Source organism: Ornithorhynchus anatinus, chromosome 2, assembly GCF_004115215.2.
Source record: "Ornithorhynchus anatinus isolate Pmale09 chromosome 2, mOrnAna1.pri.v4, whole genome shotgun sequence".
In the NCBI taxonomy this organism is placed as follows: Eukaryota; Metazoa; Chordata; class Mammalia; order Monotremata; family Ornithorhynchidae; genus Ornithorhynchus; species Ornithorhynchus anatinus.
The window spans coordinates 81,878,463-81,898,508 of NC_041729.1; the positions used below are offsets into that span (position 1 = coordinate 81,878,463).

Below are 20,046 nucleotides of genomic sequence, written 5' to 3' on the forward strand. Positions count from 1 at the left end.
ATATACACCTCATTAACAAAATAAATAGGGTAATAAAAAATATATACAAATATGCACAGTGTTGAGGGGAGGGGAAGAGCAGAGGGAAGCGGGCAGGGGAGAAGGAGCAGAGGGAAAGGAGGGCTCAATCTGGGAAGGCCTCCTGGAGGAGATGAGCTCTCAGTAGGGCTTTGAAGAGGGGAAGAGAGTTAGTTTGGCGGACATGAGGAGGGAGGGCATTCCAGGACAGCGGTAGGATGTGGGCCATGGGTCGATGGTGGGATAGGCGTGAACGGGTGACTATGAGGAGCTGAGTGGCAGAGGAGCGGAGTGTATGGGGTGGGCAGTAGAAAGAGAGAAGGGAGGTGAGGTAGGAGGGGGCAAGGTGATGGAGAGCTTTGAAGCCAAGTGTGAGGAGTTTTTGTTTCGTTTTGTTTTGATTACATCTTCCCCTAATCTAGGTTTTCCCACTTGACTGCAGTGTAACCTTGGGCAACTCAATTAACTCCTCTGTGCCTCACTTAACCATCTATAAAATGGGGATTAAGACTGTGAGCCCTATGTGGTACAGGGACTGTGTCCAACCTTACACTGCATTTATCGCAGCGCTAGTACAATGTCTGGCATACAGTAAATGCTTAACAAATACCATTAAAAAAGTTTTCAATAAACAATTCAATCAATGTTACCTACTGAGCACTTACTGCATGCAAAATATGGTACTAAGCACTTGGGAAAGTATAATACAAACAGGGTTGGTAGAAACACTCCCTGCCCAGAAGAAGCTTATAGTCTAGAGGGGAAGGCCTAAGGTTTTACAGCTAAACTCTTATAGAAATTCCACTACCATCCTATGGATACTCACTGCTCTTAGTTCCTCTCCCTCCAGCTCCATTACAGACCTGCCAAGATGCGGCAACCAAAACCTCTTGCAATATTCCACTCCCTAAACACTTGAACACTAAGTTCACTATGGCAGTTTTTTGTTTCACTGGAGTAAAAAAGGAAAAGGAATCTCTGACTATTCTTCATCAGAACCAGGAAGCAACATGCCAGATGCTGTTACAATACAACATGTGCATGTAAATTATGCCACCCTTTTAAAGGTACAAATATGATTTATGAAGGGATTTGTAACCGTAATTAGGGGGCAAGGCAGATGGTGAAAGCTTAATTTAAAATATGACCACTAAAATGACCTTTGCTATCAAGTAATTGTTCACTCCAACTACGGATCTGTTTATTTTAATAGAAATTCTGAACTATTATTCACTTCAAAAAGATGAACAACGTTTAGAAAATTTTACTTAAGTTCCTTGCTGTATCTGTTGGCTGAGAGTAGTCTACTTCATTCCTTTTATTCAATTTTATTAAAAAGAAGCTGTGTACTTGATTACAGACCGGGTGAATTACTCTTCTGGAAGACTACATTTTTAATCTACGGTTAAGAACCCAAGGGATGGTAAATACATTTTCTTTTCTATCCTTTTCACGCACTATAATCTCAGATACTTTGTGAATTGGAGAATTGTAGTAATGCCCTTGATCGAAAAATCTGAAAGCAATTATATGCTATATTTTCAAACTAAAAGCTAAATAATACGAGTATTTTGCAAATGCCCTGGGCCGTGATGCTAGAAAATATATCATTTGAGAGGATGCTTTATTAGGTTCACTCCCTTTTCTTTCAACCAGTGAAGCAGCATAGCCTAGTGGAGAAAGTATGGGCCTTGGAGTCAGAAGGACCTGGGTTCTAACCCTGGTTTTACCACTTGTCTGCTGTGTGACTTTGGGCCTCAGGTACCTCATCTGTAAAATGGAGATTAAGACTGAGCCCCATATGGGACAGGGATTGTTGTCCAAACTGATTAATTTGTCTCTACTCCAACACTTAGAAGAGTGCTAAGCACTTAACAATTACCATAATTATTATTTTATTATTAAATCTCCTTACTTATATGTTACCATGGTTCACTTTAGGGGCTTCAAATATAGTTCAAACATTGTCCAGATGGTGGGGGGTGAGGGGAACGGGTGTTGGTTCAAAATCATCCGAGGGACACCTAGGAATTTTATGAGCACATCATTAACTTTTCCTATACTAACTCAGTTTCACAAGTACAAATCATTGGGTTGAGTATGGGAACCGTAGGCGATATGAACTGCCATCAACTCGGTAGTGTGGGCCAGTCCTTTGACCCACGAAGCAATAACTCTGGGAGCAGAATCAGGAAAAGGAACAGAAGCAAACAAAAGCTCGGTCTGGTGTTTTCTCTACCTGTGCCTGATCTCAAATGCAATCAATCAATTTACTGTATTTACTGAGCACTTACTATGTGTAGAGCACTGTACTAAGCACTTGGGAAAATACAATATAACAGAGTCTAGAGTCTGTCCACAATAAGCTTAGAGTCTAGAGGTTTGTCAGTGCAGAACACAGTCCCTTATCTCTCATGTTCTTCCTCCAGGGTCCTTAATTCTTGCCTCCTCTCTGCCATAATATTTACAGCATTCTCTTCCCCAAAGGCCTGAACTCCTTACCTCTAAATCCATGACATAGCCGCATGTTCTCGTACTGAGTTATAAAGTCTCTCCCTCCCTATTTTCATGGAGGCAGAGAGTGTGGGTCAAAGGAAAGGAGAGAGAAGTGTTCTAAAGAAACAAGAGCCAGGCCCTGGGTTACACTTGCTATTGTAGTCAACACTCTACACTTGAGGAATGAAAAGGCAGCAAAATGAGCAGGGTGTGTCAGGTTTTTATTTTTAATTTTTTAATGGTATTTATTGAGTGCTTACTAAGTGTCAAACATTGTTCTAAGCACTGGGATACCTACAAACTAATTAGGTCAGACACAGTTCCTGTTCCACATGGAGCTCACAGTCTACGTAAGAGGGAGAACAGGTATTCAATTCTGATTTTATACTTGAGGAAACTGAGGCACAGAGAAGTTACATGATTTGTTAGAGCAAGCAATTGCAGAACTGTATTAGAACCCAAGTCCTCTTGACTTACACTTTCCATTAGGCCAAGCTGCTTCTTTATTTTTCTCTAATTTTCCATGGAGAAAGCATCTAGTAGTGCACACACACAGAAGATGCTCAAGTAATAATGATGGTTAAGATGATGATCATTTCCTGTGAAAATCCTATTGGAGTTGGAGGACAAAGTTCAAATGCCACATAATAAAGGAGGAACCGTTTGGTCAAATGGAAAGAGCATGATCTTGGGAATCAGAGGGCTTGGCTTCTAATCCTACTCCAACACTTGACTGATGTGTGACCTTGGATAAGTCACTTCACTTCTCTGAGCCCCAGTTTCCTCATCTATAAAATGGGGATTGAATACCTGTTCTCCCTCTTACGTAGACTGTGAGCTCCATGTGAGCCCCTTAGACGATGAGTCTCATGCCTGCTTGATTATCTTTTATTTACTCCAGTGCTTAGTGCAGTGCTTAGCACAGAGTGAGCAATAACCAGTACCACCATCATTAATTATTTTTATTAGTATTAACAAGAAAGAAGTGGCTAACTGTGATACTGTACACCTAAGAAATCTGTGACTGTGGGGGGCAATTAAGAGGAGGGAAAGAATGAAGAAAATGAGAATTCCAGCAACTGGCCTTCTGAACTTCAAGAGGTCATGACTCCTTTCTTTACAGTGAAGGATACAGTGTACAGAACAGTGCATGTACTGAACGGGGTCATGCTGCTTCTAATTGAATTGTTCCTTTACTTATGCACTGAGAAGCAGGTTGGCCTACATTACGGGCCTGGATGTCAGAAGGATCTGGGTTCTAATCTCAACTCCACTACTTGTCTGCTGTGTGACCTTGGGAAAGTCACTTCACTTCTCTGTGCCTCTGTTACCTTATCTGTAAAATAGGGATTAAGACTGTAAACCACGAATGGGACAGGGCAAATGGCGAAGGGACTGTATCCAGCCCGATTTGCCTGTATCTACTCCAGGTCTTACCAGAGTGTCTGACACATAGCAGGAACTTAATAGATACCATTATTATTATTATTGTTACTAATACTAATAATTATTATTATTAGTGAAGGGTACTGTACATGTAAAGTGACAATTCAATTGGAAGCAGCATGATTTAGTGGAAAGAGCATGAGCCTGGAAGTCAGAGCACCTCAGTTTTAATCCCAGTTCTGCCAACTGCTTGCTGTGTGATCTTGGGCAAGTGACTTAATTTCTCAGTTACCACATCTGCAAAATGGGGATTAAATCCTCCTCTCTCCAGTTTAAACTGTGATCCCCAAGTGGGGCAGGGATTGTTTCCAACCTTATTAAACATGTATCTACTCCAATGCTTAGAATAGTGTTTGACACATAGTAAGTACTTAATAAATACCATTTTAAACAATTGAGAACAATCCATCTTTAGAGCTTCAGAACATCTAGTACTAGGAAATGCTGCAAATTGTACAAAAACTCTACAACTTCACCCAATTTGTATTTCTAAAATAAAACATCCTGCATTTTATATTAACGGGTCTGAAAATTTGCTTTAAAAAGTCTAATAAATGAATACCACTTTAGTAATCATATTTATTCAGTACTTGATGCTAAATATATCATGGTTTACATTAAAAATCCTACTATTTCCAGAGCACCCTAATAGTGATTTTACAATGTCACAAGGATGTTAAGCTATTTTACACATAGATTTTCTCTCTCTCTTCTTCCAAATATCTATACATAATCTGTACACATAAACATATAAAATGAAAAGTTCATAAAGTTTAAAAAATGTCCATTTTCCTCTTAGGGTAAAATAGCTATATTCAACTGCAATTTCAAAATACTCTTTCCTCTTCCTTTTTCTCAATATCATTTTTATTTTTCAAGGCTGATATATTTTATAGAATGTAACACATAAAAAAACCTCTAAAAAATTTATGCAAATAATGGTTGAATTAATGTTCTTAATATTTCAAAGGGTCATTAATTGGCTTGCTAATGACAAAATGAAAAACCCTACTGAAGAAAGAATTTGACTTTGCATGCATTAATTTAAAACTTCAGAAAAGACTGGAGTTTTCAAGAAGAGATTATTATTTCTTAAGATGCATGTTTATCTGAATGAGCAATGTAGGAACTTATTATCTATGCAAAATATCATGACATTCTTTTATCTACTTTCATTCATTCATTCAATAGTATTTATTGAGCGCTTACTATGTCCAGAGCACTGTATTAAGCACTTGAAATGTACAATTCGGGAACAGATAGGGACAATCCCTGCCCAGCAACGGGCTCACAGTCTAATCGGGGGAGACAGATGGCAGAGCAAAACAGAACCAAAAAAACACAAGACAACATTATCACAATAAACAGAACCAAGGGGATGTGCACCTCTCATTAACAAAATAAATAGGGCAGTAAAAAATATACACAAATGAGCACAGTGCTGAGGGGAGGGGAAGGGGTAGGAGCAGAGGGTGGGTTGGGGAGGGGGAGCAGAGGGAAAGGGGGAGCTCAGTTTGGGAAGGCCTCTTGAGGAGGTGAGCTCTCAGGAGGACTTTGAAGAGGGGAAGAGAGTTAGTTTGGAGGATGTGAGGAGGAAGGGCATTCCAAGACAGCAGTACGATGTGGGCAAGGGGTTGATAGATAGGCGTGAACGGGAGACAGTGAGGAGGTGAGCAGCAGAGAGGCGGAGTGCACGGGGTGGGCAGTAGAAAGACAGAAGGGACGTGAGGTAGGAGGGGGCAAGGTGATGGAGAGCTTTGAAGCCAAGAGTGAGGAGTTTTTGTTTCGTGTGGAGGTTGATAGTCAACCACTGGAAGTTTTTAAGGAGGGAAGTGACATGCCCAGAGCCTTTCTATAGGAAGATGATCCGGACAGTGGAATGAAGAATAGACTGGAGTGGGAAGAGACAGGAGGAAGGGAGATCAGAGAGAAGGCTGACACAACAATCCAGTCGGGATATTATGAGAGCTTGTACCAGCACAACAGCCGTTTGGTGGAGAGGAAAGGGCAGATCTTGGCGATAATGTAAAGGTGAGACCGGCAGGTGTTGGTGATGGATTGGGTGTGTGGGGTGAATGAGAGGGCTGAGTCAAGGATGACACCAAGGTTGCGGGCCTGTGAGAAGGAAGGATGGTCGTGCCGTCCACAGTGACAGGGAATTCAGAGAAAGAACAGGGTTTGGGAGGGAAGATAAAGGAGCTCAGTTTTGGACATGTTGAGTTTTAGGTGGTGGGCAGACATCCAGGTGGAGACGTCCTGGAGGCAGGAGGAGATACGAGCCTGAAGGGAGGAGGAGAGAACGGGGAGGAGATGTAGATTTGGAATCTAGAACACTGTGGGATAAGCTATCACTTACTTCTAAAATATAAAACCCAGTAAAGGACGAATGTTTTCATTTGCTTTAAAAAATGGGTAGAAGTAAAATGCAGCCACCTACTTTGGAGCAGGAAGTATGAATTTTTTATTATATGTGTTAAGTGCTTACTGTGTGTCAAACACTGTTCTAATCACTGGGGTAGATACATGCAAATTAGTTTGGACAAAGTCCCTGTCCCGCATGGGCCTCACAGTCTAAGTAGGAGGGAGAACAGGAGAACTAAGGCACAAAGAAGTTAGGTTACTGGCCCAAGATCACACAGCAAGCAATTGGTAGAGCCAAGATTAGAATCCAGGTCCTCTGACTCCCGAGCCCATGCTCTTTTCACTAGGCCATGTTACTTCTCTTTTGATGATTGTTTTTTCATTTTAATTTATTCCATTCTTTTGAACATGTACAACTAGCAGTGGATGCCATAGATCTACTGACCACCAGAATACAAACAACCTTTACTCACTCCTCAAAAAGCAAAATGGCCCCATCGAGATAACCAGAACAAATCATCATGCTGTGCTTCCACAGAAAACATCAAAATGTGAAGGAAATATCTTCTGTAACTAAAGGCATGAAAAAATAGTAAAGCACCAGAATTGTGTGGCTTTCCTGCAAAAAGTCTACAAATAGGGAATTTAATTTACAGACATCTGGACCTCCCCTGATAAATGGCAAAGATGTCACCATAATCAACATCTGCAAGAAGGGGAAGAGACTTGAATGTTGAAGCTATTGGGGAACCTCATTTCTTTCCACTCTTAGAAAAAATTTAGTCAGAAATCTTTTGAACAGGCACCAAGAAATAGAAACAATCATGCACTGCCTGAATCTCAATATGACGTCAGGCCAAAATGCAGGAAAGCAGATTCGGTCTTTGCAATATGATAGATTCAGGAAAAGTAAAGGGAGCAATACCAAAGTTGCTGTACTTTTATCAGATACTTTCCAAAATCATCTGAAATACCATCTAAAGATGCTCTGAGAAGTACATCACAATCCTTGAGCTACTCTGTGTTAGTCAACACAGTTAGAGTTGCAGGAGCCCCATTTAGAAGTTTGAGTAAGAACAATATTCCAATCTCCTGGAAAACCTCTTGCCAAAAACTATTAACAGCTTCAGAAATTTCTGAAATAGTTATCTAGGAACCACTATACTCTGATAGTTGTGCACTCCAGGCAGATACACAAGAAAATGGTACTACAAAACTGAAAATGAACCTGAAGGAAGTGAAAGCTTAGTACAAAGAGGACAGGTCTAGGAGATGAGAGGATCTGAGTTCCAATCCTAGTTCTGCTGCTTATGCAAATTTGGGCAAGTCACAACTTCTCTGTCCCTCAGTTTCATCATTTGGAAAATGGGGATTTAATACCTGCATTCCCATTAAAACTGTAGTTCTTAGCATTTCAGAATAACAATAATAGCAATACAAATAATAATAATTCAGAGAGAGATGCACAAAGAGGAAAGGATAGAAAAAACAGAGAAGAGAAAGCAAGTGCTACCCTCCACTTCTGAAGACTATGCTACCTACACTCTATTGATTCCTCTTGGCTGCAATATCAGTGTTATTTCCTCCCCTTGATTGTACGTTTCTTGTGGGTACGGATCATGTCTACTAATTCTACTACATTCTCACAAGTGCTTAGGTCGCGCTCTGCCCAAAGAGTAAGCACTCAATGAATATGATTGATAGTTAATTGTAGTGAGTCCAGGTCTCAAGTTTGGACACCACAAGAGATTTATGGATCTTTAATTTGATATGAACCTTGATGCCTCATTGTTGATACACTCTGTCAATCTCTGAAATGCCATTCCGGTGCTTGTTTTTTATTTTGTTTACAATATATTTTCTCTACAAAATATGGATGTGGGAAGGACAAGTTTAAAGAGCTCACAGATCCAAACAGTTGCTAAATCTGATTAAACAAAGTAAAGACCTTTTGTCAATAATCCACAGGTTTCACCCTAAAATCACCTCAAAACAAAAATCTACAACACCCCCTTTCTCTGCTATACCCACTCTGGGCAAGTACCAATGAGTGGGAAGAAGGTCTGGACATAAGGCCTCAAAATCCTATCATTCCTACTAGGTCCATCTGCTAAAAGTATACTTATCACCATGATTCTGGCCTAAGTTTGGATAAAATGAATGTGCTATTCATTCATTCAACAGTATTTACTGGGTACTTACTGTGTGCAGAGCACTGTATTAAATGCTAGTAGGAAAGGATCAGGTCTTCCCACCATGACCTCCCACCACATACTCCACTGCTCCCATCTCTCAGTAATGAACTGCCTAATGTGCTAGGAGCAAAAAAGAGAGCTGAAAGCCATCTTATCCCTCCATAGCTGCTTCCGGGATCACCAAAGAATCTCCATGACTGTGGTCCAATTGGGTTTAAAGTTGGCCATGGCTATAGATAAATTACTTCCCAACTCAACTTTTCTCCATATTAAAATATTTTTTCAAATACTCAGGCCTGAGAATTTTCATGGATGTAAACAACAAATGAGCCAACAAGCTAATAATAGAAGATATACAGCAAAGTGTTGGAAAATATGGGCAGGAAAAATATCGGCTAATTCTGTTTACTGTACTCTCCCAAGCGCTTAGTACAGTGCTCTACACATAGTAAGCACTCAATAAATATGATTGATTGAATAGGTATTTCTACATAGACTTTGAAATGAGTTACATCAGATCTGTTAATTTAGTTTGTTCAGTGACTGCTTCATTTTTAACAAAAACTTCCATCTCTTTCTTTAAATTATTATGATGATAATTAAGTGCTTACTAAGTGTCATAAAGCTCTATTCCAAGCACTTGGGTGGATATAAGATAATCACGTTGGACACAGTCTCTGTCCCACATGGAGCTCACAGTCTAGGTAGGAGGGAGTAGGATTTAATCCCCATTTTATAGATAAGGAAACTGAGGCACAGAGAAGTTTAGTGATTTCTCCAAGGTGACACAGCAGACTGGTGGCAGAGCCGGGATTGGAGCCCAGGTCCTCTGACGTCCAGGCCTGTGTTCTATCCACTAAGCCATGCTGCTTCCACTAGTTCACCGTAAAGATTTTTGCTACAGTTTCTTATCAAATATACAAACATTCATCAATAATCTAATAAGCCACCTAAAAACAAAATAATCAACTACAAAGATATTTGCAAATTTACTATTTGCTTTTTTACAACAATCAACGCTAATTTAAAAAATTTTCCATCAGTTGATATGATCATTTTCATGCAATTGTTTCTATCTTGCAAATATAATTCTGAATTGTGTTTGCCTTAGTATTTTTAGGAAGAGCATATCATTTTTGTTTCATAGGGTTTTTTAGCAATTAATTTATTATTGAATTATATATTCATTGATTATGAACTTGGATATTTAGTAAGGAATGGCTTCTGGACTGTGAGCCTGTTGAGGGGAGGGATTGCCTCTATTTTTTGATGAATTGTACTTTCCAAGCGCTTAGTACAGTGCTCTGCACACAGTAAGTGCTCAATAAATATGATTGAACTGGATGAACGATTGGCTTGTATTGGGTGACAAACTGAGACTGTTTTAAACAATGGAAACAAATGCCTCATCACTTAAAAGCGGAAAGAAACACCACATTACCGCTGTGGTCCTTTGGGTTCAACATTCACTTTCTCTTCAAGGAAAAATACCCCAGGTCCTCACCTGTTTTCGACTGCAGGTGTCTTCTTGACTCTTCAAGGCCCTCGACTGGCTGGTCAGCAAGAAAAACTCGGGCTTGGTCTACAGCATTCAATACAGTTTGCTCTTTATCTTTTAATTCCCGCCTCAGGGCCTTTGGGGAAAAAAAAAGTCACGATTGTAACTTAACTGTTGTGAATTACAAACAACCTGGCAAATTCACTGTTGTCATCATCTTTGACCATACCTGCCTTGAGAGTGACTTATAACCAACTTTTAATTCATGTTATAACTGAAAATGCAAATTTTTGCAAACCACAGTGATAGGGGGTGGGGGAAAATATGAATTTAATCTGCAGAGATGATTTTTACAGAATGTAAGAAAATTGATGAAATGTTAATGTATTCACCTAAGGGAGATTATTATACCACACTTGAAATTATACAAAATGCACTGTTGGAGCTTTCATTACTAACTGCAAGATTGCTAGAACATAATAGCCTGTTCTAAAACACTTTTTTTTTGGTAGCCAGGCTGACAAAAAAATTACAACCAATGGAACAGAAAAAAAGCAATTTCATGACTGGTAATAAGATCTCTAAAAGTATTTTATATTCTTCAGAATATATTAAGTTAAAAAGCATATAAAATTAAGAAATAGAAACAAATTAAACTTCCGGAAATCAAAATTAAGCCAAAGAGAACATAAAAAGACAGTCTCCAATTATCATAAAAAATGTTTCATCTTTCATTCAGAAGCAACTGCCGCTTTACCCCTGTGAATTTTTTTCATACAAATTTATGATTATCAATGTAGTTCATTCCCTAGCCCATTTGTTCTTTATAAAGAGGTTTAACTTGAAACCCTGTCCCTATAAAACAGCCAGCAGTAAGCCATAATCAACAGGGATCCCATGTTGCTTTACAGAGACCATATTTTCCTCTATATAGAATTTTAAAAGCTTCAAACTCATTTGTAACCTAAGTAAAATAATTCATGGGGATTCTTTTCATGTCACATTTTAATCCTCTTTCCAAATTAAAATTCAGTTTCCAAGTGCTTTCAAAATCTTATTACATCCATTAGTTCCTTATGCTACAGAAAATAGCTTTTGTGCAAAAACAACATAAAAGGGCATAATTTTTTTCCTCAGTCTATTTTGGGGAGGTTTTTTGACCTCCCCTTTATTATTTTTTTGCTCCTGTTGCTTCCTCCAGAACAAGAACCCTTTTAAAGGGCATTATTTCCTCTCCAGATGTTGTACTCAATTAGAACTTCTGAGACAGCTAGGTTCCTCCCGAAGGTAAAGCTTTTTTAGACTATAATAGCTTACACTTGGGATGGAGAGCATTTTACACTTCAGGAAATCCTCATTTCTATTATTCAGAAATGTATTTTGTGGTTTATCTGTGTCGTTTTCTTCTCTTCCTTGTTCTTATTCACTTTTTTAGAGATTTGGCAAGTCAGTAATTTCACCACAATATTGTCTCCACCATTCCTTACACTAACCCTGAATGTCAAGGTTGGAAAGGGCTCTGTCATAATAATTTTTTCCAGAGTCTGATCTGGAAGTTGAGGTGAAGCCAAAGCACGTCTCAAAATGCAGGATTTGACCCTGACCAGATATGGAACAATTAGTATGGGTTGTAACCCTTGCAACTCACTATATTCTTCTCTCAGATTAATCCTGGCCTCTATGGCCACGCAGCCCAACTCAAGGGGATGTTTAACCTATATGACTTTTAACAGACACCTGGGTTACAAGGTACTTACAGCTCATCCCAAATTCACCCAAGAGCTCCATATATATCACAATAATTAGGAAAGACAAAGTCAATTAAACACTAAGCATAATCCTATAATTCAATTCTGAGTCACCTCGTATCTGTACATTAATACCAAGTGTTGCTCATTTAAAGGAGTGATCCACTGGGGAAACTAATCATTCTTTAAACTTTTCAAAGATAGGCATAAATAACATCAATAAGGGATGAGAGTGCTTCTCATTCCCAACAATCTCTATATCACCCACCTGGATGAATCTGCAAATACATTACACTCAGAATGGCCAAAACTGAACTTCTGATCTTGCTGCCTAAGCCTACCATCCCTCCTATCTTTCCCATCACAGTTGGCACCACCATATCCTTGCCCTAAGAGGCCCAAATTTGGTGTTACCTTTGAGTCCTCTCAATCTCCCATTACTACCCATTATTCTCCACATCAAATAGAAACTCCTGACCATTGGACCTAAGTCTTTCCATTAGCTGTCTCTCCTTTCATCCTGCTGTGTTCTCCCACTATGTCTAGATTTCACTCTTCAATCCTCTCAAGCTAACCTCCTAAATGAACCTTTCTTGCCTCCCCTGCCTCTAACCCATTGTGCAAGCTCTTTTTCTGGCCTGGGCTGAATTTTATCTCAGATGCTCCAAGTTTTGTCTCTGTACCTTCACACCATCTCTAAAATCCATTCTTTCCTCTCCATCCAAACTACTACCATGTTGAGCCAAGCACTTATCACTGACAACTACATCAGCCTTCTCACTGACCTCCCTGCCTCTCCCCTTTCCAGTCCATTCTTCACTCTGCTGCCCGAATCATTTTTTGAAAAGACCGTTCAGTCTATGTCTCTCCACTTTCCAAAATCCTCCAGGGGTTTTCCATCTACTGCCGCAAATAACAGGGACTCCTTGCTATCAGCTTTAAGGCACTCAATCAGTTTCCTGCCTCCTACCTTACCTCATTGATCTACTACAACTCAAACTGCATGTTTTGGCCTTCTATTGTCAACCTACTCTCTGTACCTCAATCTCATCTATCCCTTAACTGACCCCTTACCCAAGCACTTCGTCAGGGCTGGAATTCCCTCTCCCTTCAAATATGACAACACACCACTTTCTTCACTTCCAAAATCTACCTAAAATCACATCTCCAAGAAGTTTTCCCAGTCAAAGCCCTTTATTTCCCCTATATGGTTACTATGAACTTGGTTTTATAAGCCTTAAGCACACTGAAACTCTCCCCAGCCCCATAGCACTGGATCACGTCTACCAACTATAGGAGAATACTTCCCAAGCAAAGTGCTCTGTCCATAATAAGCACTCAATTAATAACATTGATTGATTGGATTGTAAACTCCATGAGGATGCAGACTGTAACCCTCACTGTGTGCTCTCTGGGATTAATAGTGTACTCTACATTCTGATTATGTTGAGAGTTGAATCATCTGTACACATCATTAGATATACGTATATAATAATGTACTTATTAATATTTATAAATTAGCCTCTTTCTAACTTTGATGTTATTCCTTTTTTAAATTCTCATCAGTCCCAATATTCTCCTTTATTGTACTCTCCACCGATATTGGGAAAGATGATAAAAAAAAGTTTCCCCTCTCTTCCAAGAATATGATAATCTTAAGGACAATTTTATCTAGCTTTAAGGCATAAAGGGGAAAGAGATATTGAAGTGGTAATTTGCTGAAATAAAATGGATTAAAATGTATTTTGTGGATTTCTTTTTGAAGAATTAAAAGTAATGGGGGTAAGAAGTAGAAAGCCATATTATATTCAACATTCTACATTATATTTGGTCTAACACTAGGTCAATCTTCAAGTATTTACTCAAGTTTTAAGATGACCCCAGGAAAACATATATGAGTTGTGTACCTTAATGCATTATTCTATATTGTGCTACTTAAGACTGTGAGTCCTAGATGGGACAGGGACTGTGCCCAACTTGATTATCTTGTACTTGTCCTAGGATTTATTATGGTGCTTGGCACATGGTACTTGCTGAACAAATGCCAAAATTATTATTACTATTATTTTCATTTTTATTCTACATATGATTGTCTAGTGAATTGGTGCTCTAATGCTAAAATTTCCCCTAAGAATAAAAAATTGGAGAAAATGAAGAGATACAAATAGTGAGAAAGAGGAGGAGAATAAAAGAGGAGGAGACACAGAGGCAGAGAAGAAATGACAGGAAGGAGAAAGGAAGTGAGAAGAGGGGGAAGAATGAACAGAAGAAAAAAGAGGCAGTAAAAAGAAGGAAGGAAAGGAGAGAAGAGCATTTGAAAAAGGAATGGAACAAGAAGAAAAGGAGGGCACATGAGAGGAAGTTGCTGTAAGGAACAGAAGGGGAAATTAAAAGAACAAAAGAGAAGATTCATTCATTCATTCAATGGTATTTATTGAGCATTTATTGTGTGCAGAGCACTGTACTAAAGGCTTGGAAAGTACAATATAGCAATAAAGAGAGAGAGAGAATCCCCACCCACAACAGGCTTACTAAATTACAGATATGTACACAAATGCTGCGGGGCTGAGAAGTGCAGTGACTTGTCTAAGGTCACACGGCAGTGGGGGCAGGATTAGAACTCAATTTCTTCTGCCTCCCCCCTAGACCATGCGGCTTCTCACACTGGCTGCCTCCCTGGGTAGAGAGCACTAGCGAGGGTCCCGGGGAGCCTCAGACCCCATACCCTTCCCCGGGAACAGCCTGTCGACGGCAGGCGGCCCTAGCCGGGAGGGAACGGCCCTGACCCCGACCCCGGCCCCGCCATCCTCTGCCAGCTCCATGGACCCTAGCCAGCACATGCGAGCAAGGATCAAATGTTTGAAGAATGAGAGAATGTCAAACTAGAACAGGGAGTGATGTGCAAAAGGAAATGAAGAAATCAAACCAGAGATGATAAAAGAGAGAACATGAAAACAGAGGAGAAGGAACAAGATTCAGGAAAATGGAAAAGGAAAGAAAAATACAAGCCAAAAAAAGAATTAAGGGACATGAGAGAAGAGATAGTGGTAGGAGACAAGAAGAAAGTCATGGACAAATAGACAAGAAAGGAAAATGGTCATGAGAAATAAGGAAAGAATGGTATCAAATCTAGGTGAAAACCAAGTATCATTTATAAAGAAGGATTAATAATTCTCTACCATGAAATTTAAAGGTTTGAAATCCAATGGTTTAGTTAATAGTTAAAAATCTATCACCAGAACACTAAATTTAATCTTCCCTTTTGATGTGAATTTGTCCAACAAAATGAGGACGTGCCTGAAGCAGCATGCCTGGCAGTAGAAGTCAACAAAGCTGAATTATATTACTTCTTTGAAATACAGCAGGAGAAAACTAAAGGCTTTGTTGAATTATATTAGGCACAGTGGATATTATTATAGTAAACAATATGAGTAAATTATTTACAACTCTGAGAAGCATCATAGAAGGGTGACATCTAAATGGCCAAACTTCATTAATATAAATTCAATTTTGATATCAATTTCTTCTCCCTATTACTAAGTATTTCCAATACACAGCTTTTCGATCCAAAAGTTCGATGATTTTTTCAAAAGAGCATGAAAATGTCTATTCTAATCCAAACCAACTTAGAAAGAATAATACAAATAATATAAAATATATTTTCAATCAATCAATGGCATTAATTGAGCTCTTACTGTGTGCAGAGCAATCAATCAATAGTAATTGAGTGCTTAGAGTGCAGAGCACTGTACTAAGTGCTTGAGAGTACAATATAACAGATTTAGCAAATATGTTCCCTGCCCAAAATGAGCTCACAGTCTAGAATGGGAGACATTTATGGATATGAATAAATAAGAAATTTAGAATACAAAACAAAGATATGTAGATAAGTGCTGAGGGGTTGGGGCAAATATCAATTTCCAAGGATCACGGATTGAAGCACAGAGACGATGCAGAGGGTTTAATCGCTTAGGAGTGTACAGTACAATAGAATTGATAGAGTTGACTGACACATTCACTGCCCAGAGTGAATTTACAGTCTAGAGGGGGAGGCAGACAGGGGAGGCAGACATGTACATAAATTGTGAGGGGCTGAGGGTGGTGTGAATATCAAGCGCCTGCGTAGTACAGATCTAAATGCATAGACACAAAATGGAGAGGAAGTCAGGGAAAAGAAGGCTTAATCAGGGAAGGCCTCTTGGAGGAGATGTGCCTCCTCCACATTGAGGTCTCCAGCAGAACTTGAGGAAAAGTTGAATAATACTGACTCAGTTACATTATTCCACTCCATTGGTAATCAGAAAGGATCAAAAAGGATCAAATCTGACACTACTCCTCACTATTGACTGCAAAGCTGTCCATCAACTTGCCCCTATCTACCCCACCTGCCTTCTACAGCCCAGCCCGCACACTCCGTTCCTCTGCCGCTAACCTCCTCACTATGCCTCGTTCTCGCCTGTGCCGCCATCGACCCTAGGCCCACGTCCTACCTCTGGCCTAGAATGCTCTCCCTCCTCACACCCGCCAAACTAGCACACTTCCCCCCTTCAAAGCCCTACTGAAAGCTCACCTTCTCCAGAAGGCCTTCCCAGATTGATCCCCCCTTTTCCTCTGCTCCTCCTCCCCTCCCCATTGCCCCTATTCCCTCCCTCTGCTCTACCCCAATTCTTGCCCCACAGCACTTGTGTATATATGTACATATTTATTATTCTATTTATTTTATTAATGATGTGCATATATCTATAATTCAATTTATTTATATTGATGCTATTGATGCCTGTCCACTTGCTTAGTTTTGTTGTCTGGCTCAGCCCTTCCAGACTGTGAGCCTGCCAGGTAGGAATCGTCTCTATTTGTTGCCGAACTGCACTTTCCAAGTGCTTAGTACAGTGCTCTGCACACAGTAAGTGCTCCATTAACATGATTGAATTATCTTTTTTAATGGTACTTGCTAAGCACTTAGAAAATTAAACAAACTAGTTTTAGAGTTATCATAGCCTAGTCAACTGAGTATCTACAGTGTTGTTTTATGGCCCACTAATTCTACAAAGAGCTTTTTGTATTGTCTCCTACAATCTTGAATGTTTTATAGACCCAAGATCACTGTAAATGATACACAAAACCAAATAATCTAATCTTGAATATATTTTCCACTTTAGTGAAATGATAGTATTTACTGAGTGCTACTGTTGCTAGACTTGTGTTCCAGACACCAACATCTGCAAACATAACCCTGGCTACTGAGCTTACAACCTAATAGGGAGGACAAAAAGAAATAACTAAGATATAATCATTAAAAGATTGACAGAAGAGATATATGCAGCGTGGCTCAGTGGAAAGAGCACGGGCTTTGGAGTCAGAGGTCATGGGTTCGAATCCCAGCTCGGCCACTTGTCAGCTGTGTGTCTTTGGGCAAGTCACTTAACTTCTCAGTGCCTCAGCTACCTCATCTGTAAAATGGGGATTAAGACTGTGAGCCCCACGTGGGACAACCTGATTCCCTTGTGTCTACCCAGCGCTTAGAATAGTGCTCGGCACATAGTAAGCGCTTAACAAATACCAACATTATTATATATATATATAGCACAAAAGGACAAATAAGCCAATTACAAATGAACAGGGAAATATGTAAGAATGCTGAATCGGCTAAGGGGAATAGCACATTGCTGATATCTTTTGCAGAAGTCAAGAGGGTTTGAAGAATATACTTGCTGAAGTCACTGATCCTCAATAACGGCAATTTGTAGTAAGATTAAAAGATAAATAAGGAGAAAATGATAATAAACCCATACTTGGACATGCACTGAAAAAGTCACTTAGGTAGCCTTATGGAAATTCAATGCAGTATAAGGTATGTTTTATACAAAGTCAGAAATTGCACAATATATTTCTACAATATGGTGGCAACAATATATCCTTTGAAACAAGTTAGTAAGGAAAGTGACATAAAATGATAGTTTTAAAGCTATAAAGTTTTAGATTTGCTGCTGAAAATGAAAATTATAGGTTATACTTCTGGATGAAAAAGTATCCATTCAACTTGCAAGGTAAGAGTTACAGACTTGAAGGAAATTTAATATTGCTAGGAAGCTGCAAATGATAATATATATGTGTCTGATATATGTGTCTGGGTATATATAGGAATCAAACTATCATATTTATTGAGTATTTACTGTATGCAGAGCATTGTACTAAGAGCCTGGGAGAGTACCCTGACCATAGTGAGCATACAGTCTAGAGAGCAAGACAGACAGTAATATAAATTACGGATATGCACATGAGTGTTATGGGGTTGAGGGAGGGGTGAATAAAGGGAGTAAATCCAAGTGCAAGAATGACACAGAAGGGAGGGGGAGAAGAGGAAACACTTAGTCAGCGAAGGCTTCTTGGGGGAGATGTGCTTTTACTAAACTTTTGAAAGTGGAAAGAGTAATGGTCTGTTGGATATGAAGAGGAAGGGCATTCCAGGCCAGAGGCAGCACTTGGGTGAGAGGTTGGTGGCTAGATGATGAGAAGAAAATACAGTGAGTAGGCTGCCATTAGAGGAGCAAAGTGAGTGGGCAGGGTTTTAGTATGAGATCAGCAAGGCAAGGGAGGAAGGGGAAGGTGATTGAGTGCTTTAGAGCTGATGGCAAGGAGTTTCTCTTTGATGAGGAGGTGGATGGGTAACCACTGAAGGTTCTTGAAGAGTGAGGAAACATGGACGGAATGTTTTTGTAGAAAAATGATACGGGCAGCAGAGTGAATTATGGGCTGGGGTGGGGAGAGACAGGAGGCAGGGAGGTTAGCATAGAGGCTGAAACAATAGTCAAGATGGGACAGGGTAAGTGCTTGGATTGATTAGGTAGCAGTTTGGATGGAGAGGAAAGAGTGGATCTTATTGATGTGAAGTTTGAACTGACAGGATTTGAGTGACAGATTGAAAATGTGGGATGATGACAGAGATGATTCGAGGACACCACCAAGCATTGTGAGACAGGAAGGATGGTGGTACTGTCTACAGTGATGGGACAATCAGGGGGAGGTCAGGGTTTGGGGAGCAGTTTTGTTTTTGACATGTTAAACTGGAGGTGTTGGTGAGATATCCAAGTAGAGATGTCTTAAGGCGGGAAGAAATGTGAGACTGCAGAGAGGGAGAGAGATGAGGGTTGGTGATATAGATATAAATGAGGTCTCCAAAGGAATGCTTGTAGATGGAGAAGAAAAGGGGACCCATAACTGAACCTTAAGGAACTCCCACAGGGCTGTAATGCGGAGAAGGAGCCTGCGAAAAAGACTGAGAATGAGCATCCAGAGAGATAGGAGGAAATCCAGGAGAGGACAGTGTCAGTGAAGCCAAAGTTAGATAATGTTTCCAGGAGAAGGGAAAAGTCAGCAGTGTAGAAGGCAGCTGAGAGATTGAGGATCATTAGGATAGAGTAGAAGCTGTTGGATTTAGCAAGAAGACCACTTGGTACCTTGGTGTGGGTGGTTTCTGTGAAGTGAAGGGGATGGAAGCCAGATTGGAGAAGGCTAAGGAGAAAACTGGAGGAGAGGAATTGGAGACAGCAAGTGTAGACAACTTCCTCAAGGAGTTTGAAGTGGAATGATAGGAGGGAGATGGGGAGGTAAGTGGTGGAAGCCATGGGGTCAAGGGAGGAGTTTTTTAGGATGGGGAGACATGAGCATGCTTGAAGCAGTGGGAAAAGAGCCACTGGGCAGCAAACAATTGAAGATGGCAGTCAGTAAAGGAAGAGGGAGGGGACGAAGGGATGGGGTCAGATGTACAGGTGGAGTATATTTGTATGTATATATTTATATATGAGTATGTGTATACATACCTATATATGCATTGTATATGTTTGTGCACATACATATATACACACACATATAATAATCACTTCCATTCAATCTTATTTATTGAGCGCTTACTGCGTACAAAGCACTCACTGTATTAAGCACTTAGCACTGTACTAATCACATGGAATAAACTTGTGAAATTGTGAAGTTAAGTTAAAATGGTTTGCATTCTATTTTTAATCTAATGCTTTACTTTTTTTTGTATAACATGCATAATTCAGTTGGTTTTTTTTACCTTATAAACTACATAAATACCTATTCATTTTTAAAACACTCTAACAGCTTTGCTATGGTACTTTTTTGGGTTGTTCTTTGACTGAATCCATTGACTCGACAATATGTTTTTTAAGACCTGATTTAAAAAGTCAAGTCAGTTCTGCTTCACTCAGTGGATTCAAGAATGGATTGACAAAAGTTCATGCTTATATGACTGGTCATATTATCA

The 20,046-nt window shown here is 39.7% G+C and overlaps 1 protein-coding gene across 5 annotated transcripts in view; it reads right to left on the bottom strand.

Annotated features, from left to right (window-relative positions):
* UTRN (utrophin) overlaps window positions 1-20,046 on the bottom strand; it is a 609,179-nt gene that overhangs the window by 126,167 nt on the left and 462,966 nt on the right. For all 5 annotated transcript variants that reach the window (XM_029047836.2, XM_029047843.2, XM_029047848.2 and 2 more), the window contains one exon: window positions 10,021-10,150. In XM_029047836.2, coding sequence (XP_028903669.1) covers window positions 10,021-10,150 — 130 coding nt within the window. The remainder of the gene's footprint in view (window positions 1-10,020; window positions 10,151-20,046) is intronic.